This window comes from Leptonotus elevatus, chromosome 16, assembly GCF_054856555.1.
Source record: "Leptonotus elevatus isolate MCC_2025b chromosome 16, RoL_Lele_1.0, whole genome shotgun sequence".
NCBI lineage: Eukaryota > Metazoa > Chordata > Actinopteri > Syngnathiformes > Syngnathidae > Leptonotus > Leptonotus elevatus.
Window position 1 is genome coordinate 10752954 of NC_141254.1, and position 23279 is coordinate 10776232.

Below are 23279 nucleotides of genomic sequence, written 5' to 3' on the forward strand. Positions count from 1 at the left end.
GTTTTTGTAGAAGAATATTAACTTAGTGTTTTATTTATTTATTTATTTTTTTTAGTGACTGAGCCAATAGTCTTTACACTTTAATGATTGATGAAGATGGTTAATTTGTTAACTTTCCCTTTTCGGGACAAATGATTAAAGAATAATGATAAAATAATGGCATTTTGTTTGAGCTGTGTTGAGTTGACATGATTATGCCTACATCTGTACAGCTGTGGCTAGAAGTAAGATAGTTGAATAAGAAGTTATAAATGTTTTTGAAATTGACATAATGATAATGATTTTTAATATTTGTTTTTTCTCTGAGTGTGTCATTTCAGAAACTGATGTTTGAGTTCCAAGGCAGATGAGGGTTTGATGGCCTTCACTGATTACAAACTGCGAACGGGATGCGCCCCAGCTGCTGATACGTTGTATTTGCAAGTATTGCTAGTAGCTATTTTGAAGGGGTATTTAAAAAAAAAAAAAGCTGTTTTTTACGAAACATTTTTGAGAAAGCAGGAAGTGAACTGTCTTGCTATGATCCCATTTCCTCAGTCTGGCATTGCAGGGCATTGGATCTGCCGGGTGCATTCGTTGATCGAGGTGAGCGCCTGGAAGGACCGAAAATGTGTCATCGGATCCACATTGCAGACAGCTTCTGAATGGATGTGGCAGAGATCAAAGGTCAAAAGCCCAGAGCGCAAGTCTTTCTCCTCCTGTGCCTACAGACAGTCGTAATGCTCAAATTCCTCAATGCCCAGTGACTGTGTATACGCCTCATTCCAGTGACTTCTCCCCTATGGCTGTTTTGCATCCAGAGGAAATCTAAATGCCTGCTTTGAACATTGCTGCCACAGCAGCCGCCCTGCTGGCCAGGATTGAACATTGACAACAGCTGCCGTCCTGCCTTCTGCTGGGGGGACTGGACTAAGAAAGTTGGTGGTCGGAATGGGATGTGATCCTTGGTCAGAGATATGCTACATGGGTATATGCAAGTCATTTTTAATGTGTTGAGTGGGGAACTGTGATCTATAGCAAGATATTTCAGGAAATTGAGAACGACATATGTAAATTTGAAATGAGGGATTGAGAAAATGTATTTCAATCTATAGCCTACTAAATTTTTGCCTATATTTTTGGGAGAATCAGTTTCTGAATTGGTACAATGGGAATTTTATTAATATGATATGATACGATATACTTTTATTTTCCCCGTGAGGAACTTTTTTGGACTTCGTCCAGCTGCAGCTACAGTATAAAATAAATTATAAAATAAAATGAGTAGTAACAAGTAAAAGACTAACTAAGAGTTTGATGGTTAATTTTAGATTTTTTTTTTAACAGCACTGTGTTTTATGAATCCCAGAAATATTTTGCGTGCTGTGTTTTTTGTGAGCCCCACTAATCTGTAAAAGAGGTGAGGTTGATTAGCAGTTTAAATAATTTTAGTTTGCTTAACTCTAGGAGAATTAGAGTAATATGGTTCCCTCTATTTTTTATGGCCCCAAAGTCATCATATATTAGTGTCTTAAATTGTATCTGCTTGTGCTTATTTTTATTGTAGTGTTTTGTAGTTTTTTCGTTTACCTCATAGCCTGATTTAGAGGGTTGTGTTATTTATGACGTCTTTTGAGTTATGAGGTCTCTATTTTATCCTCCCTTTATCTTGACGTGTTTGAAAAAATCAGTGGATCTTTGTCAAATGAGGGAGTTTATGTTTAAGAAATTAACCAATGTAGACAAATTAGAAAATTAAATACAAAATTAAAAGGTTGTGGGTTAGAAAATTAAAAACATACTTAAAAACAAAATTAAAAAGGTTGTGGGGTATCGGCCTACACTCTAATTGACAGGATGAGTTTGAATGGGATAATTCACAGTTTGAGTTTGAAGAAATCTACAGGGAACAAAACAAGAGCAGAAGAAAGGTAAGCTTGCAGCGGGAAAGAGGACAATAATGCATATTCGCCGAATGAAGGTAATTATATTATATTATATCTTTTATCTCAGAATCACATTTGAAAAATGTAATGTTTGGAGCCCAGTGTTTGCAAAGGAGTATAGATAATATGAATATATGTGAGCTTTTTCCAGGATCATCATGATTCGGCCGGTCATGGGATTCTGAGAAGAGAATATATGTATGCTAGTAAAATGATTCCTTTCAGGATGGTAAAAGGCACAGTTATGCAAATTTAGAACAAATTTAGTCGTGGTAAAAAATTACCTATTATTGAACAAAACCTATTTGAAAAATAAATATTTACAAGCTCTGTCTTATATTAATGAATGAGCGAATGTCATTCAACTCAATCAAAGGCTGGGCTCTATTGTAATGTAAAAAAATAGATATTTTCCTGTTCCAACAGCACAGGACCTACGGATCTTAACCAAATAACATTTACTAATCCCAACTAACAAAAACTATCAGGGTTTTTCCTCCAAATAAAATTTATGTGAGTTTATGAGAAACTAAAAATGAAAAGTTTCTGCACTCAGGAGAACGGCCCCAGGGGGTTGGAGAGGAAATCTTGTGCAGTTCGCTGCACAGAAAGAAGGATGGAGACATTCCACAACTGGTCTACAAGGCTGCCGGCTATCTCATCAACTGATGATCATCAATCTTATCACCTCCGACCTGGGAGCCACGTCAGCTGACCCAGTGTTCGTTCTGGAGCGGCCGTTTCGACATCATTCGACATCGTTTTGACATCATTCAACGGATCAAGTCAAGTGCGTTTTCTTGGGCAATCATTCCACGAAGAGTCACATTTTCGGGCAGAATAATCCCGGTGACAAATCGAAGAATTTGGGTAGTCTACCCCAGATTCTTAAAGAAGAGAAAAACTATTGCGTCACTTTTTCCATTCAACAAAGAACTTCATCACGAGATGGCTTCAAAGAACACATATTCGTCTGCCGATACATTGCGACACTTTTTAATGAACAGCATTTTATGTTAAGCCTCACATATGCTATGCTTATTCCACTAAAAATCTTTTAAATGTATCAAATTGTTTTTTAATGTCATATGATTGCTAAACTACCTCCTCTTCTGCTAAAGGGATGTTTTAAGGATAATTATTTTTACCACACAACCATTGAAAAAAAATGTTTTAATGTGTTGAGCTCTCAAGAGCTCAAATGAGGGAATGTTAAGTTATTAACATTGTTTTTCAGTTTCAATTTATATTTTAGCCGTTTTGGATTTAGTTATAGCAGTATGGCTCAATGAATAGAATTGTATTATCTGTCTCACTCTCAGAAGAAGGGCAACGGGTTTATTCCATTTGCTATCTTGAAGGGAGTTTTAGTCTGGGGCCGGTCTCTGCCGGTCGGAAGAGGGGAGGCACAGGCTGATGTATTGTTTTTCTCTAATCTGATTTGTATTCCTGGGAACTTGCTGAGGGAGGAGACTTTTCGTATTCACCCACTTTTCAATAAATAATGATGTGCCGGAGTAGACGACACACAATCTGATGGAACACGGCTTCAGTGTCGTCAATTGTTGTCATCAGAAGCTTCTGATAATTATAATACCTTTGCAAAGGGACTTCTTCACCAGAATCTCACCATTCAGTTAATTGAACACGCAAAGAGTACAATACTTAAAATTGTATCTACTCTAACACTACTCAGAGCGCCGCCAGGCGACGCCCGAGTTCATCCAACAATTCCTTTAGTTGCCTTGCGGAGGCAAGGAATTGTTCCTGGGGTGACAGCGCTCCCGCTGGGTCCTTCTCGGTTTGGTTCATTCTGTCAAGAGGGCTTTTGGTTAATACACAGACGCTAATAACACAACAAGACACACCTGGGGGCAAGACACAAGTGGCTGAGGGCACTGATTGGTTCACACGAGGAAGGGCAGGATTACACACTTAACAAGACCAAGGGAGAACACACAAGGAAAACAGAACCTGACATGACAACATGTAAAACATGAAATTATGTTTCAATTGAAATGTATTGCACATAAAATAAACAGATTAAATGCAAATGTACTAAAAAGTTAAATATGATGCAGCTAAATTGGGCCGTGATTTTTTCCCCCCACCATAAGAGGGCGCCCACTATTAGGACGACACTTTGCGAGTCACAGTATGTGATAACATTTGTATTAACGCAGATATATAAAATGGTCACAAATGGGCCAGCCGCAGATAGTGGGCACGCCCGAACCATCGCGATAAACGAGTGTCTCACGAGAGGAAGTTTGTCTTTTGGAGACCCCGGTTTGATCCCGACCCAAGCGTAAGTAAATATCACTTAAATTGTGCAAATGTTGATTTTTGAACATGCTAAATTCAGATTAATAAGAAATTGAAAGCATTAAGTATTTTTATTTTTTTATCTGATATGAAAGTCAATACAAATCAGAACAAGTCATTGTAGGCATAGCCTATTTGTCATTCTATTTTTAGGAAGTTCTAGAAAATCTGACTGTTTTTTTTTTTAAAGATATGCATAAAAAAATTATAAATGTTATTTTCAGTAAAATGATTAGATTTTATTGTACATTTTATTTTATATCTTATATGAAAGTTAACAAATCAAAACCAGTCATGTTGAGCATATTCTATTCTATTGTTAGGATACTCTATAGCAAATCTGCCTATTAATTTCTTAAAGATACACGTAAACATTTTCGAAATGTTATTTTCAGTGGAACTTAGTAGCTTGTTGGTACACTTTAATAGCCTTAAAATTAGCCATAATTTTAATTAACAGCCTTTATTTTAGGCTTTATTGTGGTGAATAGCCCTTAATTTTAGTTTTATTGTATTTAATGTAAACTGAAATTACTGGAAAAAGAAAACTAATTTCAATTCAAGTTTGAACAAATTTTATTCACAGGACATCCACATGATCTGTCTCTTGAGGGATAAATAAATGATAAATGAAAAATAAGGTGAGATAAATAGGTCAAAAGTAGAAAAAAAATGTAAAGGCATTACAAAAAGGTGACACCTCCATCACACAGAACAAGAATGAACATGAGAGAAAGAAAAAACATACTAATGAACATTAAAAAGGAATATTACACCAATACAGAATACCCTGCAGTATTACACAATATTTTACATGGCTGTACATTAACAATGGTCCATGGCCACTATGTATTTGTTAAGCTACCCGAATATCACTGCCCTGACTGAGCCAGTACAACTTTCATAAATAAAAATGAGATCATAATGTTATTGTTTTAATATTTAATGCTTTGAGTTCTATACATTTAAATATTTTGGATTCTATACACTTAAATTGATCAATCTTCATAGATGTTTTTAGTATGCTGCTTTTTCTTCTTTTTTAGCATGAAGTTACATCCTTTCACAAGAGCAGAAAATATTGTTCCTCAATAAAATTACAATTTCAAAGTCTTTTTTTTTTTAAGTGTTGCTTCATGGGTGTAATTTCTGCGATGGGGTACAAATTGCTCATTCATAAAACACAGTTGCATTGCCAAGTCATTTGAGTAACTGCCACATTAAAAATTGCGATGTTAGGTTTTATTGTTTCATTTTACGGTTTTATTTATTTATTTTTCACAAGAAGCTGTCACATATTTCTTTGGGATGATAAATCCAAATGCACAATTATCCCTACTGACACTAGAGGTCACCCAAGGGTACTGAATGAAGCCTCGGGTAGTGACGTTTCACCCCATGCAATTGCATTGCCCATAAAGTGTTTTTAGAGTTAGATGATAGCAATTTAATGTATAGATTTGAAATCAAAGATCTGATTAAAGTTACGATTATAATTAGCAAAAAAAATTGATTTGAAATGAAAAATTATATTAATATTAGTTTTGTTTGTTTTTTTAATTGAAAAACATCAAGGAGGACATGAAAACTTTGACTAGGTAAAAAGTCACAAACTTCATTAAGGTTGCAAAAGCCAACAGAAAATAATAATACTTTTTTTTTTAAACGACTATTCTTGAATAAAATTTTTTTTTTTTGTTAACACACTTCTGCTCCATACGTCAGACCACTTATTAGTAATATAGTGAAAAAAAGAGTAGAATGAAAATATTTACTTGGCAAGTCGCCTTACCCTTAAAATTTCAGGTTAGAGATCATAATTATGATAATAATAATAATTAGTTTGGACTGGAGCCCTGTATGATGATTACAAACTTCATTTAGAGAGTACTTTTACACTCCAGGTGGGAACAAATATTTCCAGAAATCTACTGTATATTGAAATAAAATGTTATTCACCACTAAACATATCAAACTGTCACATTCCGTTCCGTTCCGTTTTCAATTCCGCTTATCCGGGGTCGGGTCGCGGGGGCAGCAGCTTTAGCAGGGAAGCCCAGACTTCCCTCTCCTCAGCCACTTCAGCCAGCTCCTCCGATGGGATCCCAAGGCGTTCCCAAGCCAGCCGTGAGACGTAGTCTCTCCAGCGTGTCCTGGGTCGTCCCTGAGGCCTCCTGCCGGTAGGACATGCCCGGAACACCTCCCCAGGGAGGCGCCCAGGAGGCATCCGAACCAGATGCCCCAGCCACCTCAACTGGTTCCTCTCAACGTGGAGGAGTAGCGGCTTGACGCTGAGTCCCTCCCGAATGACCGAGCTTCTCACCCTATCTCTAAGGGAGAGCCCGGCTACCCTGCGGAGGAAACTCATTTCGGCCGCTTGTATCCGGGATCTCGTTCTTTCGGTCACGACCCACAGCTCGTGACCATAGGTGAGGACAGGAACGTAGATCGACCGGTAAATCGAGAGCTTTGCCTTTCGGCTCAGCTCCTTCTTCACCACAACGGACCGATACAGCGTCCGCATCACTGCAGACGCTGCACCGATCCGTCTGTCGATCTCCCGCTCTAACCTACCCTCACTCGTGAACAAGACCCCAAGATACTTGAACTCCTCCACTTGGGGCAGGACCTCATCCCCGACCCGCAGAGAGCACTCCACCCTTTTCCGACTGAGGACCATGGTCTCGGATTTGGAGGTGCTGATCCTCATCCCAACCGCTTCACACTCGGCTGCAAACCGCTCCAGTGAGAGCTGGAGATCACGGCTTGAAGAAGCCAGCAGCACCACATCATCTGCAAAAAGCAGAGATGCAATGTTGAGGCCACCAAACCGGACCCCCTCGACACTCCGGCTGCGCCTAGAAATTCTGTCCATAAAAATTACGAACAGAATCGGTGACAAAGGGCAACCTTGACGGAGTCCGACCCTCACAGGAAACGAATTCGACTTACTGCCGGCAATGCGGACCAAACTCTGACATCGGTCGTACAGGGACCGAATAGCCCGTATCAGGGGGCCCGGTACCCCATACTCCCGAAGCACCCCCCACAGGACTCCCCGAGGGACACGGTCAAGTTTAAATGTGACAGTTTTTTTCAAACTGTCACATTTAAACAGGAAATTAACACACAATTATAATATTCATGTTTAACATCACAACATCATCAAATCACCTCAAATCATTACCCAAACACTAGGCAAAGATTCAAAGCCTACCAGTTAGAAATTAAAGTTAATCCACTTGCATCATAATAGACAAATTATATGAGCATTTAAGCACATAAATAAAACGCAAATACATGAGATTTTCATTCAAACCACCTCAGTTGCCGATTTGCATCAGTTTATGCTTAAAATAGCTCATGGACGATGCAATGCAACACGAAAAACACAACAACAACAAAATTAAAAAAAAGATGACAAATGTTACTATCAAATCGCTTAATGAGATGTTAAAGTAGAAAAATCCAAACATTGCTGCCCAGCTTGCAAGTGGCGTCGCGATGTAAACGAATGCAGATAGATTCACAGCATTTTTTCAAATAGACCGCATCCTGTTGACTTTTACCCTAAAAAACGTGCCTGCAGCGCCACCGCCCGTCAGTGGCCAAAAATATATTGCGTCGGTATTGAACTAAGCACTACAATTGAAAATGAATGGGGAAAAGTTAAGGGCAGTTGAGCTCAACTATTATTGTCCTCAGAGGCTTCCTTATTCAACGCACGTGTCTTACATAAAAATAAAATTAAAATAAAACACAATTCCCATACCGGGAGTCGAACCCGGGCCGCCTGGGTGAAAACCAGGAATCCTAACCGCTAGACCATATGGGAGATGCGCCAAAGTAAAACATTTTGTGATTACATTACTAAAGAAAACGAATTGACTGGGAATTCACTGTTGATCCACACCCTCCAGCCCGTATATAACGACAAAGTTGATGATGAGGTAAATTATTCAAGGCGAATTATTCATTTACACTTGCTTTTTCCTTACACAAGGTGGTGCAGTTTGACGCCAGGTAACACGTTTCGTTGGCCCTCCCGGGGCTGTTGAGTATTATTAATTTAATTTCATGAATTAATTTAGAATAAATAACATTATGTATTGTTTTAATTATGATAGATTATGTAATTAATCATCACATTATTAGTAAAATCAAAAATACTTGTAGTATTATTATTTACAATTACATAGAGTAAATAAAAAAGACGTGTAAAACATAAATATATATACAATGTATTAATTTATCATTTAAAACGAACTATTTTTTCAGATTTGACATACACATACTTTTTTTTTTACTTCACCTATGAATGACATGGCCCACCAAATGTGCTTACTGCTGTTTGTGTTTTTGTTTTTTTTCCCGAAACAAAAAAGGCTAAATTATTCAGGCAGGAAAAGCCTACTAGAACATCTAAAATAGGATTTGGTGTTAATCAGAGGCACTTGTTTAATTCTAACCACCGTCACATTCCACTTTTAAGAGGACGCCCGTAGTTGTGCAACCACATTATTTACCTCTTTTTGTCTCCCCTTTCAAAAACAACAATTCAATTGAGTTGTACAGGTTATAGATCACATAACAGCGGAAAAAAGTTTTGGAATAATTGATCTTGCTCTCATTTTTTATTTTACATCACAAACATGTGCCATCTGAACAGGGGTGTGTAGACTTTTCCTATCCACTGTATGTCTATGACGCAAATACAAGCCTAATTTGCATAAAGGGGAAGCTCACCAGAGTAGCGCATTGTGTCTTTTTGTCGCTCAGCAGTTGTGCACGTCCCCCGTCCTCGTCTTCATAGTCATCACCACTGTCGTCATCATCATCATCATCATCATCATCATCATCATCATCATCATCATCATAATCATCATCATCCCGTCGTGATGGAGAACATAGTGGTGGAGAACATCTACCTGCTGGTGGTTGTCACCCTGGTCAGCGTGCTGCAGAACGGTGAGCAAGGTTTGACAATCACATCAATTATTGATTGATTTGTTTTCATTTTTCTTCCCTCTGAATCTTTTTCAAGCTTTCTTTGCCCTCAAAGTGGAGAAAGAGTTCAACAGTCCCGCTTTCGAGCGAGTGTCCTGCGCCAAGTAAGAGCCGCTACAATTGCCTTCTACCACATCGATGTGTATAAGTGTTCACTTTTATTTTTTTTAATTTGACTGTCCATGAGTCTTTGTTTTTAATCAAACATTTCAGACACTTTTACAAGACTTCCTGTTTCTTCAGCAGGAAGCAGGTTGTGCCACTTCTTGTGGCGCAAGCCATCTAAACTCACCTTGGTGAAGCTGCAAATCCCCCGAAGCTTATTTTTAAATGTATTTATTTGTGCCTGAGCAGTTTCTCTGTACACTGAGTTGACTGAGTTTCTCACTACAGTATATGATTTTGAGTATGAATTTATTAAAATTTGGTGGAAGTATGGCACAGCAACAAAGCAAAATTAAAAGTCAGGAAAAGCCTACTAGAACTTCTGAACTTTATTTGGCGTTAATCAGAGGCACTGAAAATGGTGTCAGATGTGTTCTGACTCACATTTAACATTACTGTATTTTGAATGTGCGTGATGAATTCAGAACACAACCACATCCTAGGTAAAATAGGGTGTGTACACTTGTGCAACCACATTGGCTCCACCCCCCCCCCCCTCGAAAAGATTTATTGAGTCGCACACGTTGGAGGTCCCGTTAATTGTCAAAAAAGTTTTGCAAGGCTTGATCTTGGCTTTGTTTTTTTAAATCACATGTTATTTGGACAGGGGTGTGTAGACTTTTTATAGTCCCCACATAGACACGTATATGTTATTTTGCAAAGTTACGAATTGTGGACTCAATTTTGAAAAACACTGACTTGCTAAAGGACATCCTGTCTTGCATAACACGTTATCACTTTGATATCATTGTAACTGTTACACAATCACTTAGGTCGGACACTCGCGGATGCTAATGTGAGGGCAACAATGGCACGTGACTTTTATTGCTTTTAATATGATGATATAATATGAGGCACAGCGATTTTGGCGCGCTGTTGCGGGTTGGAGGCGGAACATGAGTAAAATATTTAGTGAAAAAGGTGGTCACATAATGACAAAATGTGGAAAAGGTCAAGCGCTGTGACTACTTTGTGTAAGCGCTACATTAACTATTGTATTCCAAGCTAATTCCCAGCATTGCCTTGGTGTGACTTCCCTGCAGGCGAAACTGCATGGACGCCTACGCCACCTTCCTGGCACTCATGTGGTGCGCCGGACTTTGCCTCAGCCAAGGTCAACCATTAACACGCGCCATCACTAACCTTTTGTCTGTGTGTGTTTATGAACGTGTGCATATTCATGTGTGGGTTGGGTGGGGTCTGTGTATGTGTGTGCATTTGTGTGTGTGTGTTTGTTTATTTGAAGGTAGAATATGATATGCAAACACTAATATTACTCTGTGTGGTTTCCCGTGACCTTGTTTAACACCATCAAAGGGACAGAATAATCGAAAACAAGGACATAGTACATCGCTGCAATTTCGCTATAGTGCATGAACATCAATTCTCATTTGATCAATGAGAATGTAAAATCAATATTGAAGTAAGTATCGGCTAATCAGAGTCAGTCACCCTAGAGTCCAATAAAATGAATGTCATGAGATTAGTGATGTTGGTTAAAGCGGCCCTATTAAAAACACACTCAAGCTTTTAAATTTGCATTCTCAAGAAGCATTTCTCAAAACCAAGAGCAGGGCTTCTTTTTGAGGGGTAGCATTATGAATAGTAATAATAATAATAATAATAATGTGTATTTTCAAGCTCCTGCTGCGTTTGCTGGCCTGGTGTACGTGCTGGTGCGTCACAAGTACTTTTTGGGCTACATGGGACAAACCTCACAAAGGTAAAAAAAAAATGTATTTCTAATTTTTCCACATTCCCAAAATTTCACATTTTCATTGAAATAATTCCTGTCAAAATGCATGGAGACTTCCATGTTCCAAATTGAACTTCAAAATTTCACAAACTGTTCCACTCATTGGAGAAATTAATAATTTGTTATACTGTATGCAAGCCTACCAACCATTAGCACGTTAGCAAGACATACAATAAAATCCTTGTAAGTTCAGTAGCCTTAACACTTTCTCTACTCAGGTTGCTATCTTGTTATATGTTAGCATAGCAACTGTTAGCATGTAAACATTGGCAAAAGTATCTGAGAACAAGCCAAGATCTTGTACTTGTGTATCTTTATCTGTTTTGGTGCTTTTGTTACTCAGTTTGCTATTTTGCTTTATGTTAGCATAGCAATATTAGCAAGTGGGCATGTCGTCTATTCTTGTTCATAATAGCGCCTGAATACAGTCCCTTATCAAGCAGCCTTAGCGCTTTCTCTTTTCAGGTTGCTACACATGTCAACATATTAACAGTTAACATGCTAGCATTTTCACAATTCTTGTTCTTTTTTTTTTTGTTGTGGTTTCACTGTTTTGTTTACATCTACGTTTGCATGAAGCACTCCAGGCTACCTGTTTGGCAAACGCGTGCTGTTCTTCTTGGTGCTGATGTGCGCGCTTGGAATTGTCAACTACCTGCTGGTGCGCTACTGCGAGAGCGGCTGTCATAAGGAACTGCTGGAGACCCTCACCAAGGCCGCCTCCGCATTGCTGCTAATACCTTAGCGGCGTAGCACCAACAAAGACGGACCCAACCAACAAAGTCATTTTTTGCATTTATTTGAACAAGCAATAAATAAAACAGTGAGTATAAAATGTACAAATGATCACGTCTATTATACAGTACGATGATAACAATACCAACAGCATAATGCAGCGTGTTGACTCAAGCAAGCTTTTTAAATCGTCATTAGGTTTTCCTCCTCCTCGAGGCTTCCCGGGAGGCGGCATCCAATCGCATTTTTCCGCCAGAATGAGTGAGGCGCCTCCCTCAGTACAGTTGCAACTGTCAGTCAACAAGAGATGACACAAAATAGCATTAGAATCGTTTGCGTGTGTGTGTGTGTGGTCTTGTTTTTGTTACATAGTGGGGCCAACATTTTGGGATTTCACAGAGTTGTGGGGCCCACCCGTCCATGTGGGGCCATTTTGCTGAGCCCCACAAGTTTAGACCTCTTTTTGAGGGTCAAGACTTGGTTTTAGGTTGAGTTTAGGTTAGAATTGGGTTATGGTTGAGGTTAGGGTAAGGAATAGGAGTAGGCAATCATTTTTGATGGTTGGGGTTAGGTGCTAGGAAATGCATTATGTAAATGAGATGGCCCCACAAAGATAGTAAAACAAACCTGTGTGTGTGGGGGGGGGGGGGGTGTACAACTCAGCATTTTATTTTTTCTTGACACAAAATTGAATTAATGAATCATATAATGTTCATCTCTCAGCATTCACACACTATTTTATACAAAAGAAGCCTGTATTTATATGTAATGCAGAAGAAGTCAATGAATCTACAGTAGACTTGCATAGAGTCCCTCCGAACTACTGTGTAAATGCTGAGAAATGCACACCAACGACATGAAGGACAACGTTTTTAGGTACAATGTTGTAAACAGTCATGTTTGTCTCTCAGCATTCACACAATAACGAAAAATGCTTTTTTTTTGGTGGGGGGGGGGTATGCACAAACGTGCAACGAAGTAGTAATGCTCATCTCTGAGTATTCACCAATTTTTTGGGGACGGTCAACAACATTAGCGTAAATAATCGTCTCTCAGCATTCACACAATAAATTTTTTTTTATGTAGGCGTGCTTGCCTCTCAGCATTCACTTGATTTTTTTAATGAATTAGACCATCACTAGCATTTGTGTGAATGCTTGTCTCTCAGCATCATGCTCATTCATAGCACAAATGCTCACCTTGCAGAATTCACACACAAAAATGATACAATGGAAAGAGTGTTACTCAGCAGCATTAGTGCAAAACAATATTGGTTTTACATTCATGCACTATATAATCAGAATCTGAATTGTGCATTTATTTTAGCGTGAATGCTTTTTTTCAGTATTCACAGTAAATGTTTTTTGATACATGATAAGCCTCATGCTTGTCTCTTAGCATTTACACAAAATTATGTTTGCTTGTGATAAAGTTGCATTGTAAATGGATCAGAATTGTAAAATTACATTAGTGTGAATGCATTTTCTTGCTAGATGTTTCTTGGTTGGTCATCTCCCAGCATTTACACAAAATTATGTTTCTTTGGCCTGCAGTTTCATGACAATCAGGTTCAGAATGGTAACTTTGTTTTTAACCTTAACGTTGGTCTCAGTATTCAAGTGTTCAGACACACAACAGAATGAGTGTAATGTTCAACTCTCAGCATTCAGTGTCAGAAATGCGAATCGAACCTTGAACTTCCTCTTGCTGAATCCCAGCCAGTGCGACAAGTCAAAGAGTGCATCTGTGTGGTATTTGAGCGTGAAGGAGGCATCAAGCCACTCTACCCTGGTTCCGGACATGTTGCGGGCCGCCCATTTGTGCAACGTGTCGGTCAGGTCTACCTGGGGGAGGCGGATTCAACCGTTAGCTTTAAAAAAAAAAAGGACAATTACTCAGCATTGAAGAGTTTGACTCACTTCCACACCGTAGCTCTCACCCGCCACTGACGAGATGGCCCAGTCCAGACCCGCCTCCATGTGCCACCGGACCATCGGGTCGGCACCGCGGAGGCATACGACGTAGCGCTTAGCAACCTCTGCAGGGAATGAGCAGCAATGTGTGTTAACGTGCAATCGCATGCGTGTGATGCTCGTCTCTCAGCGTTCGGCATAATACTGTACCTGTGTTTTCAGGCATGCGCATGGTCATTAGCATGAAAATGTTTTTGGATACCAGGCTCCTCCGGAAGTTGCTATACTGACACAAGTCTGTCACTGTGACGCACCTGTTTAGTTGTTAGGAAAAAAACATGACTTGAATTCATATATTTTCATGTGACATTTTTATCACTTTGTTGAAAAAGATTTTACACTTAAAACATTTATCACGACTGAAACAGAACTTTAAATCTTGTGTTTGCATACAATCATATCAAACATATTTCACTATGCTGAAACAACTTACATTTTTGTGTTTAAAAATGTATCACTTTGACGAAACAGATTTAATTATTATAATGACGCCAATATTTTTCACATGACTAAAACTCAACTTTAATTCTTGTACTTTAATCTCAGCATTTATCACTTTGCTGAATTCTTATATTTTCATGTCACATTTTTCACTTCATTTAAATACAACTGAAATGTGGATGCAGTACTTATGTTGACATTTATGACTTTGTTGAAAAACCTTTACACTTAAACATTAATCGCGACTGAAACAGAACTTTAAATCATGTTTGCATACAATCATTTATGATTCATTATAGTTTGTAGGTTTAACATATTTCACTATGCTCAAAAACAACAACTATTCTTATGTTTAAAAATGTATCACTTTGTAGAAACTTATACTGATGCCAATATTTTTCACATGACTAAAACTCTAATTCTAAAACTTTAATTCTTAATGTCAGCATTGATCACTTTTCATTCTTATAACTTTCGACTTTATTGATTAACTCCGTTTTCAAACCAACCTGCCCAGCGATCCGTGGAAGACGACGCTGCCCGCCGACGTGTCGCAGGGGTCGGCCAGCAGCAGACTGCTGTCAGGGTCCCCGTGGATGACTGTGCGCAGGGGGTTGCTCTCCACCGAAAATCCGCTCGGGGGTCTCCGGAGAAAGTCGTGAAGCTCCGTCACTGTCATCCTTGCCTGTTCGGCTGGTCTCATCTGGACTTCTTGATCGTTCTCGCTATAATGTGACGCTGGCTACTCGGCGCCTCCAGTCGTTTTAAGAACCCCGGGAAGCCAGTGAGAGCGTGCCACTTCCGGGCTCTTGACAAAATAAAACGAAACTTAAATTCTTCCATGTAGGCCTACTTAGACTTGATTAAAGCGTCCTATTATTGAACATTTGGTGAAAGTCTTAATTTAAATGTCTTTAAATTTATTATTTAAGTTTATTTTAAAATCTTGGATTTGATAAAAGCAGCCTCGAAAAGTCTTAAATTTGACAGTTTTTAGAAGAAAGTCATGAATGTCACTAAAGTGGCTTCAAAAAGTCAGTCATTTGTTTAAACCGTCTTAAATTATAACTCCAAAATGTGATTACAGTAAACTCCAGTTGGTGATGTATGTTTGAAAATCTGACATTTACAAAAACAAAAGTGCCGTGTCCTTATTTTGAAAGCAGCCCAAGAGCGTTTGTTTCTATAGCTTCCACTCACGTGTACTCAAGTGGGTCCGCACGCAGGCACGCAGGCACGCGCGCACACAAACACACGAACACTATAACCCCTTCTCACAAATTTGTGTAACCCAGTGAAGCCCCTCCAGCATTTTGTAAAATATTTATAAATTAATTTCTCGTTTACCTGCCAGTTGATAAAAGTTTACGTGTGTGGCTGTGGCAAAAGCCAGTTCGACCCATTCGACCAGTGAGTCACCCGGAGTGACTTTATCTCTTAATGACAACATACTGGGCTTTTTGGCTCCACGCCGTGTTTGCTTATGCTGGCGGGCGTTTGTCTTTTTGTCTCCAAGTATTTGTTTTACTGCCGCCTTTATCTGTTTGCACACTTTGAACTCCTCCTCATTGTAACAACAAAAACGTAGACTCGCTGCTGTGTACTTTCCCACTTGCTATAAGTGTTTTTTTCCTCTCCCTGCAACTAATTGAGGAAAACTTTTTTTTTTCTTTTTTTAAAGTTTCTGTGGTCTAAACTGCTTGACTCATGTGCTCCAGATTACTGCAAGCCATTGAGGTTGTGGCCTTTGAGGGACATTTTGGACCTCAGTTTTGCAAGTCATTACAAGCCTTTCTTGTAAAACCTTTTTCTCTTTAATAAAAAATAAAATGAAAATACAATTATTGTAAAATTATGTTGTTGTTTTTATGTTGACCAAGAGTTTATTTTATTTTTTTAATAAAAAGCTTAAATATTTTTCGTCAAAAAATTATTTTTTGCCCTCCTAAAATGACATATGTTTTCCTCACAAAATTACATGTTGTTTTCCTGACAAATTACTTTTTTTTCTCAGAAATTGCATGCTTTACTTGTAATTACATATGTTCTTCTCATAAAATTCCATCCTTACAAAATTGATTTTTTTTCTCATAAAATTAAATACTTTTCCTGACAACATTACACATTTTCTTTAAATAAAATGTTATTTTTTTCCTCACACGTTTATTTCCGAAATTTCAATATTGTTGTGAGTGTGTGTTTAAAAGAAAGCAAGTTGTTACGCATTTGGCTTTTTCACTGGACAAACAGTGTTGTTACATTTACTGTCCAACAGTGTTCCTAACGGGCAAAGACAATACACATTGATGACCAAACACATAAAGCTTGGTGTACCTAATGTTGTGGCCTGTTGGATTAAAAAAAAACCCATTGTTGTTCATTAATAGGCTATATATTAAATGAAATATAGAAACAAAATTCTCTCAACACAAAGAAAGTTCCCTTTTATATCCATTTATGTGCAGAATCAACCTAATTACTGGTCTCAAACTCTGGTCGCACCCAATCACGATGAAACAAAGATTTTTCTTCACAGTAGTACAAATCTGTTATTCCAGTTAGGAACACAATGTCGGTAATGTTATTAGTGTAAATCCGTTTCCAGTACAAGTGGACCTACAGATGAGAAGACGACGACGATTATTTAGAGGTCCTCTAGGGGTCGCGAAAGCTACACAACAAACGATGACTTCAGTTAACATAGCAACTTGGGGAAGGCAAAACAAAAAAACGCTTTTTTCCCCCTACACGAATATTGATTTTACACCAACGAACGGGCGACGTGTTATAACATGACACACTTAATTAATTAGTAATGCATTCGTCTGTGTTTCTATTTAGGTTTGGTGAGAGGATATTATGTCCGCAGCTAGCCAGCTAACTGGTCTAACTAGCCAGTAGCCACAAACATGCGCCGGAGGTTGGTTCAACATAGCCTTCAAAATAAAACAAATACTACCGAATAGCTGACGTCTTAGTTAGAGCACGAAAATAAAATATGCCACAAGGAGAAGGAAACCATTAGAAAGTGTCGTTTTTGACATCTGTTCTATTTGATGTTTCATTAAAGTAGGACGAAAGGCGTCTGGACTTTATTTTGAAATCCCAAACAGGAAAATCTATCAAACGATTGAATAAGGCTATGGTAATAACGGAACAACGTAAAAAACAAAAACAAAAAAACATAAATGTTTTTTCTCCCAAATTAAAAACTTGGCTATGTATTATATCAGTGCACAAAATGAGCCATGCAATGCATCAGTTGAACACAAAACCAACAAATTATGAATTTCACACCCAAATTAAAAACTTAACTCAATTGATATTTTTACTGCAAATCAATGCAACTTTTGTAGTTTTTTTTTAATTCAGGAATTTTCAGCTACACCTTGGCAAGTTCCACTCTCATAGTTCACTCTCAGTTTCGTAACTCTATTCCTTTTCTTCATTTTTATGTCCATCATTCTTAGAAAAGTGTCCTTAAAAAGTGTTGAAAATTCTTTAAATTGATATAAGTGACAGTAAATGTATTAAATTTGATTTAAAAAAATCTCTCTTAGAAAAGGCTTATTTTTTAAAGGATGACATTAAAAAGTCTGAGCACCCTAAACAGTAAAAAAAAAAAAAAGAAGAAGAAGAAGAAGTTTAAAGCTTTAATAGTCCTAATTCAAATGAATGGGCCCTAAGAATGTTTGATTCATTCCAAGTTGCTATTAAGTTCAAAATCGATGTACGTGCCCTTGCTTAAACAGTCTTACATTTCATGGAAAGGTCTTTTAAGAATTCTTATATTTGAAATTATTATTATTATTATTATTATGGCAATGGCACAAGTTTTTAAGCTTTTCTTGAGAATTTCGTTTAAATAGTCTGAAATGCAGCTTGTTGTACTGTTTAAATTGGGCTACTTGAATAAAAGTCAAAAACAAAAATAAATCTGATGCATTACTCAAGTAGGTCAACTTATTTTATGGACTCAAAATGTTCACCTGTCGTGAATTTTACAGTATGTACACACACGCACGGCACGTATTCACACACACAAAGGCGAAAAAAACAGCTGTGTAACACTGGCCAGTACTGCTTGTGAAGGCCCTGGGCAGATTAGATTGACATGGCAACCCATTGAGGCTAAAATCTTATTGGACAAAAAAAAAGAAAGAAAAAAAATCTAACTTGACTAACAAGAAGCATGCAGCACGCGTGATCCTGTTCTACAACTATGATTCGAGTTGTGTGAATGCTCCTGATAGAGAACTGAAGCCTTGCTCCACTTCCTGCTTTCTTTCAACATTACAGTTCTCTATTTATAGCCACCAAACCACAACTGTGAATGTTCACTCACAGCCGCTACAATATTTGGTGCACCTGCACAATTTCTGATAAGGTTCTTGTGTGTTGGATTTTTATTAAATTGACCAGAAAGACTGACTGTTTGTGATAGTGTTAATAAAAATTTAGCACCATTATCTTTTTGAAGGCTGTTCTTGATATCAGTCATGCTAGCTACCCAATGATGCTGATGATTGATTTTTTAAAATTTATTTAATTAATTTTTTTAAGCGAGGAGCATCAATACAGAATAGTGCCCCCTGGAACTATTTTGGCAGGTAGGTTCAACATTAGTAGACCCACAAAAAAGTCTCAAGAATCCATACTATAAAATTCAAATGCAAGAAGAGAGCCATTTTAGTTTAAGGCTGCCATTTCAGGGTCAATCTTAGTCATTTGGGGTATTTTATAGACAGACTTGTCGGAGACATTTTAATTTTGTTCAAACAAATGGGCCATGTGAAATTGTAAAAAAGAAAAAAGAAAAAGTTTTCGGCTTTGCATGTTGGCAGAACAAGAAAGTCAATTCAGCCCCCAAAGACTGTTTCGCTTAACAGCAAGAAATTAGGTAAACAGGTTCACTATGAAGAACCACAAAAATAAGTCTGAAAAAGCTATAAGCAAATTAAAATTCACAGGAAGTCAGCCATTTTGGTTTGAAGCTGCCATTTCAGGGTCAAGGTGGTCATTTTCATGGGTCCTTTAAAGACAAACAGCCAACAGAAATTTTGTTGTCCACCGTGTTGCCTGAATACAAGTCAGCCCCGTTATTTGCTTGCACAGCTGCTTTGCTTTAAACCCACACACATATTCAGTCTCTCCTTTTCATGCCTGCGGGCCTTTCTTCCATCATTTCACTGACTCGCTCAGCATCCTCCATGGCAGGTGTCCTGCCCTTGGGCCGAGGTGCGCCCCTAGCGACACGTTGACGAGCACCTGCCACCGGCCAATAGGAGACGCCCTTGGTGCCAGTTTCCCGAACGGGAGCCTGTGATTGGTTGCTAGGGGCGTGTCCCAGGCCATCTCGCTGCTGTGTGCTGGTCGGTGCTGTTGTGCTGTCAGCCGGAGCGAGGAGGCGAGACAGACGGACGGATGAACACAAACCAGACAAACATCACAAAAACAAGCTGAATAGATGTCCCGGGATGGCCCAGTGAGCGCACACGTCGACGAAGAGAAGGTACATTTGCGATTTCATGTCGTGTCGGGGGCTGTTTGACGTTGCTTGCCTGCCTTGGCGTTGACCACAAAGGCAGAGGCGGGCTATGTTTTGATGGAAGATGTGACGACCACGGGGGCTCTGTGCTAGCTCGGTGGCTAATGACTTAGCTTCGGCTACGACTGGTATTAGAAAAAGAAACCATTTTGCAACATTTAAGCCAACTACACGGCGAATAATGGCAGCCTGCTGCGAGAGGAAGAAATATGCTACTCGTACATTTGATGATAATGGTGCCGTGACAAAAAGGCAGCCAAATTAGCATTGCTAATTACTAATGTGAGCGGAGGTAGAGTTAAAACCAACCAATATAAAATGATTTAAAATGGGCTAGGCTTTAAATGGGAAATAATTGATTGTGATGTTGATTAGCGTTAAATAATAATATTGTGTGGCAGGTGCATTGATTTTTTTTGGGGGGGGGGGGGGTCTGACACTACAGCCTGCCCACACACAATGACATAAAACTCAAAAAAGTTTTACAAATTGACACAATATATAGTTTAAATGGCCAAAATAACCCTAAAATGGCTGCTTCATACCAAAGTGGCTGACTTTCTGTGTATTTTTATGCGCCTATTCATGATAGACATGTCTACCCAATTTCATGCTGAAGCTGGCTGAATTTAAAAAAATATACGGGAAGTCGTCAAACTCGGCTGTCAGGCTCCATTCACACACAATGATGAGGACTCAAATTCTTCTCAATTTATTGTTGTCCATCTGTGTCGTTAACAAGGTTTAAATTCTGTGGGAGCAATTTGTCTTTGAAGGATCAATTGAAATGCCTAAAACAACCCTAAAATGGGCGCTTCAAACCAAAATGGCAGACTTCCAGTTTCTTCACACATGATTTGTCTAACACAATTTCATGTTGTAAAGTGAAACAGGCTTTGGGCCTGGATTAAAAAAAGAAAGTAGAAATCAGACAAAATCTCTTCAACAGACCCTTGAAAAGGCCAAAATGCCCATAAAATGGCACCTCCATGGCCGACTTCCTTTGCTTTTTGGGGCATGGCCTTTTTTTGTTTGTTTTTGTTTTTTTTTTCTTTCTTTTTTTTTTCTGGAGAGCTCAGTATTGTTCATTCGGTAATTTTACCGATTTGACATATCATCATCATTGCTCTCTTTTTTATTTGATCTTTTTATAAATTTTTATTTTTAATGTGGGTGATTATGTGTGTGTGCGTGTGCGTGCGTGTGAGTGTGTATTCATTAGTTCATCTAAAACCTATAAAAAAATCCCATACCGTTCACCTAAACCGAACACTTCAGAATTCAGCCAGAGTCGTGAGGCCGTCAGGAGACCTGAGGAAGGACCAAAGAAAGGAAAGTGAAATCCAGCACCGACCAGACACCACCCACCGGGCCACCAACCAGAGTCCTTCACCAACCCCAGAAACATCTAAATTCCAACAAATCAGGGAGACCTCAAGAGACCAAAGGAGAGACTGAGGAAAGGAAGGAAGGTCAGACGAAGCAGAGTGAGATCCACAGACACCAGCCTCCACCGATTCAACGACCAGAGGAAGAAGCAGATTGTGTCTGAGTTTCGATAGATGCTGGTGTGGTGGATCTAGCATGCATGAAAATCTCCATCAAAGAGGGGAGCCGTCGACCCCTGCCAGGACAGAGCAAGCGCAACACCTCAGGGCCCCCCAGGCCACGGCAGCGCCAAGGGACAACCCCCGGGCCCCGCAGGGGGCCACCGGCCGGAGAGCAAACCCAGGAGCAGGAGCGCCCCACGGCCCCCCGCCCCCCATCCACCCCAACCCAGCCCCAGCCGCCCCCAAACCCCCAGACACATTATTGTGGGGGTGATAAACTCTTCACAAATTTTTGTAATTCGCTTCCTGGTTTCTCAGCCCCGCGAATAGCGAGGCTTGACTAGTAATCTAATTTTGGCCAGCCACCCCCCACTGCCACCACCATCATCCCCACCTTCTCCCCGAGGCCCTTCATATCACCAGCTGTTTGCCACAGCCTGTCTGCATTGGCGACCCATTTAACTCCATTGTTCTGTGCTTCGGTGACAGTTTGGATCGTCCTTTCTATGTAAAGATGTCATATAATTAGATAGGACAGATGGTGACATAACGAAGGTAATGTTCAGGTTTGACTGACACATTTGAACTATGATGTAATGAAATTGTACCTTATTGTAGAAGAGACGTTTTGTCCAAAAACAGTAAATTCAGCCATTTTGCTTTGAAATGTCTATTTAGATTCAATTTGGCTCCGGTGAACCCCTAATATTTGAAGTAGATAGGGACTGAGCCCTTCCTCAAATATCAATGCCACAAGATGACAGCAAAGTACTAGTTTTAAGATGCTCAACTCACTTGCCTATTTTCTGACATATTATCGATCAAATCAGCGACTGAATCATACTAATTCATGAAAAAATATATAGTCCTCTTAACCTATTACAAAAATAATCATTATTTATTTGCAGTCATATTATGAATAATCTGTATTTGGCATGTAGTTTAACCTGAAGTAGTGTCAGAAGTGTACATCAAACTAGCAGCACCTCGCATTAATCAATACCCAAGAAGTAGCTTTCAGTTTCTAAAATGTTAAATGAGTACATCATTCCCTGTCGTGCAGGTACTGGTTGATTGTTGTTCATTTGCTTTTCTTTCATCATTGAACAATACCAAATAAACACAATCATCAGTTAATAAACAGTAATCAGTACAACATGACTTTGCAACACATTGTAATGCATAAGTAATGCAAAATATTTTTATTATACGCTTATAGGATTAATTAATTAATGGAATAATCAATAGAGTAATCCACTAAAAATATTCTATAGTTACAATTCAGTGAATTTGTTTATTCCTAGGTGTCCTCTTGACTACATTTGACCATTTTGTTTTGAAATGTCCATTTTAAGGTTGCACTGACCATTTCTTGGTGACCCATCATTGGCCCAGTTCTGCCAGATTAGTTTGAAATATAAAATGTTCCCCCTCCAAAGGAAAGCACTCAATTTCATGTAATCTGCAGGAAAAAGGTGTGCACGTGTATAAGTTAGATGCACCTTAACACTGGGAAAATAAAGTTTTCAGTGCGGCGAATTTACTAGCTGCTAGTTGGTAGGCTTGTCTCTGTACCACCATGTATGGGAAGCAATGCTAACAGAGATAACATGTATTTACATCTTTCTTTTTTTTCCTGTATGCATCATGTTGAGTCGATCCACCCAACAGGTTGTGTAGAAGTGGGTCAGTCGCCAATGATGAGGATGATGTAGGTCATCATGAGTGGTTTGTTTGCTCCCACCCACGGGTGCTCATGTTGCTGAGTGTGTGTAAGCCTGTGTTTTTCCAAATTGTTAGTGGATGCAATTCGAGTGTATGACGTTTGCAAAAGTACAGTGGAACCGCAAAAGC

At 39.0% G+C, this 23279-nt stretch overlaps 3 protein-coding genes and 1 non-coding gene across 5 annotated transcripts in view; 2 read left to right on the top strand and 2 right to left on the bottom strand.

Moving 5' to 3' along the window:
- Nucleotides 1-8013: 8013 nt before the first annotated feature.
- trnae-uuc (transfer RNA glutamic acid (anticodon UUC)) lies at nucleotides 8014-8085 on the bottom strand. Its single transcript has one exon. It is a non-coding gene; the product is annotated as a tRNA-Glu (tRNA).
- Nucleotides 8086-9039: 954 nt separating this feature from the next.
- alox5ap (arachidonate 5-lipoxygenase-activating protein) lies at nucleotides 9040-12037 on the top strand. 2 transcript variants are annotated; one of them, XM_086098822.1, is made up of 5 exons: nucleotides 9040-9218; nucleotides 9295-9361; nucleotides 10466-10536; nucleotides 11064-11145; nucleotides 11758-12037. In XM_086098822.1, exons 1-5 carry the CDS (start codon nucleotides 9149-9151, stop codon nucleotides 11921-11923), a joined length of 456 nt encoding a protein of 151 aa, XP_085954948.1. In that variant the 5' UTR covers nucleotides 9040-9148; the 3' UTR covers nucleotides 11924-12037. The 2 variants fall into 2 exon arrangements, with proteins under 2 accessions (XP_085954948.1, XP_085954949.1); XM_086098823.1 differs by having other exon boundaries at nucleotides 11766-11886.
- medag (mesenteric estrogen dependent adipogenesis) lies at nucleotides 11957-15835 on the bottom strand. The gene is made up of 6 exons (XM_086098821.1): nucleotides 15675-15835; nucleotides 14837-15135; nucleotides 14037-14140; nucleotides 13833-13951; nucleotides 13605-13757; nucleotides 11957-12203 (listed from the first exon to the last, which is right to left on the bottom strand). The coding sequence occupies exons 2-6, from the start codon at nucleotides 15028-15030 to the stop codon at nucleotides 12189-12191; spliced, it is 585 nt and encodes a 194-aa protein (XP_085954947.1). The 5' UTR covers nucleotides 15031-15135; nucleotides 15675-15835; the 3' UTR covers nucleotides 11957-12188.
- Nucleotides 15836-19700: 3865 nt separating this feature from the next.
- Nucleotides 19701-23279, top strand: part of fryb (furry homolog b (Drosophila)) — a 46999-nt gene continuing 43420 nt past the window's right edge. The window contains exon 1 of the mRNA XM_086098053.1: nucleotides 19701-19839. The gene's annotated coding sequence lies outside the window, so the exon portion shown is untranslated. The remainder of the gene's footprint in view (nucleotides 19840-23279) is intronic.

Excerpts from the sequence above, each read along its gene's own strand:
- alox5ap (XM_086098822.1), top strand. The coding sequence starts at position 9,149 with ATGGAGAACATAGTGGTGGAGAACATCTACCTGCTGGTGGTTGTCACC. Across the intron at positions 9,219-9,294 it reads GGTCAGCGTGCTGCAGAACG|CTTTCTTTGCCCTCAAAGTG; the intron begins GTGAGCAAGGTT and ends ATCTTTTTCAAG. Across the intron at positions 9,362-10,465 it reads GAGCGAGTGTCCTGCGCCAA|GCGAAACTGCATGGACGCCT; the intron begins GTAAGAGCCGCT and ends ACTTCCCTGCAG.
- medag (XM_086098821.1), bottom strand. The coding sequence starts at position 15,030 with ATGAGACCAGCCGAACAGGCAAGGATGACAGTGACGGAGCTTCACGAC. Across the intron at positions 13,952-14,036 it reads GCGCATGCCTGAAAACACAG|AGGTTGCTAAGCGCTACGTC; the intron begins GTACAGTATTAT and ends CATTCCCTGCAG. Across the intron at positions 13,758-13,832 it reads GTGAGAGCTACGGTGTGGAA|GTAGACCTGACCGACACGTT; the intron begins GTGAGTCAAACT and ends CGCCTCCCCCAG.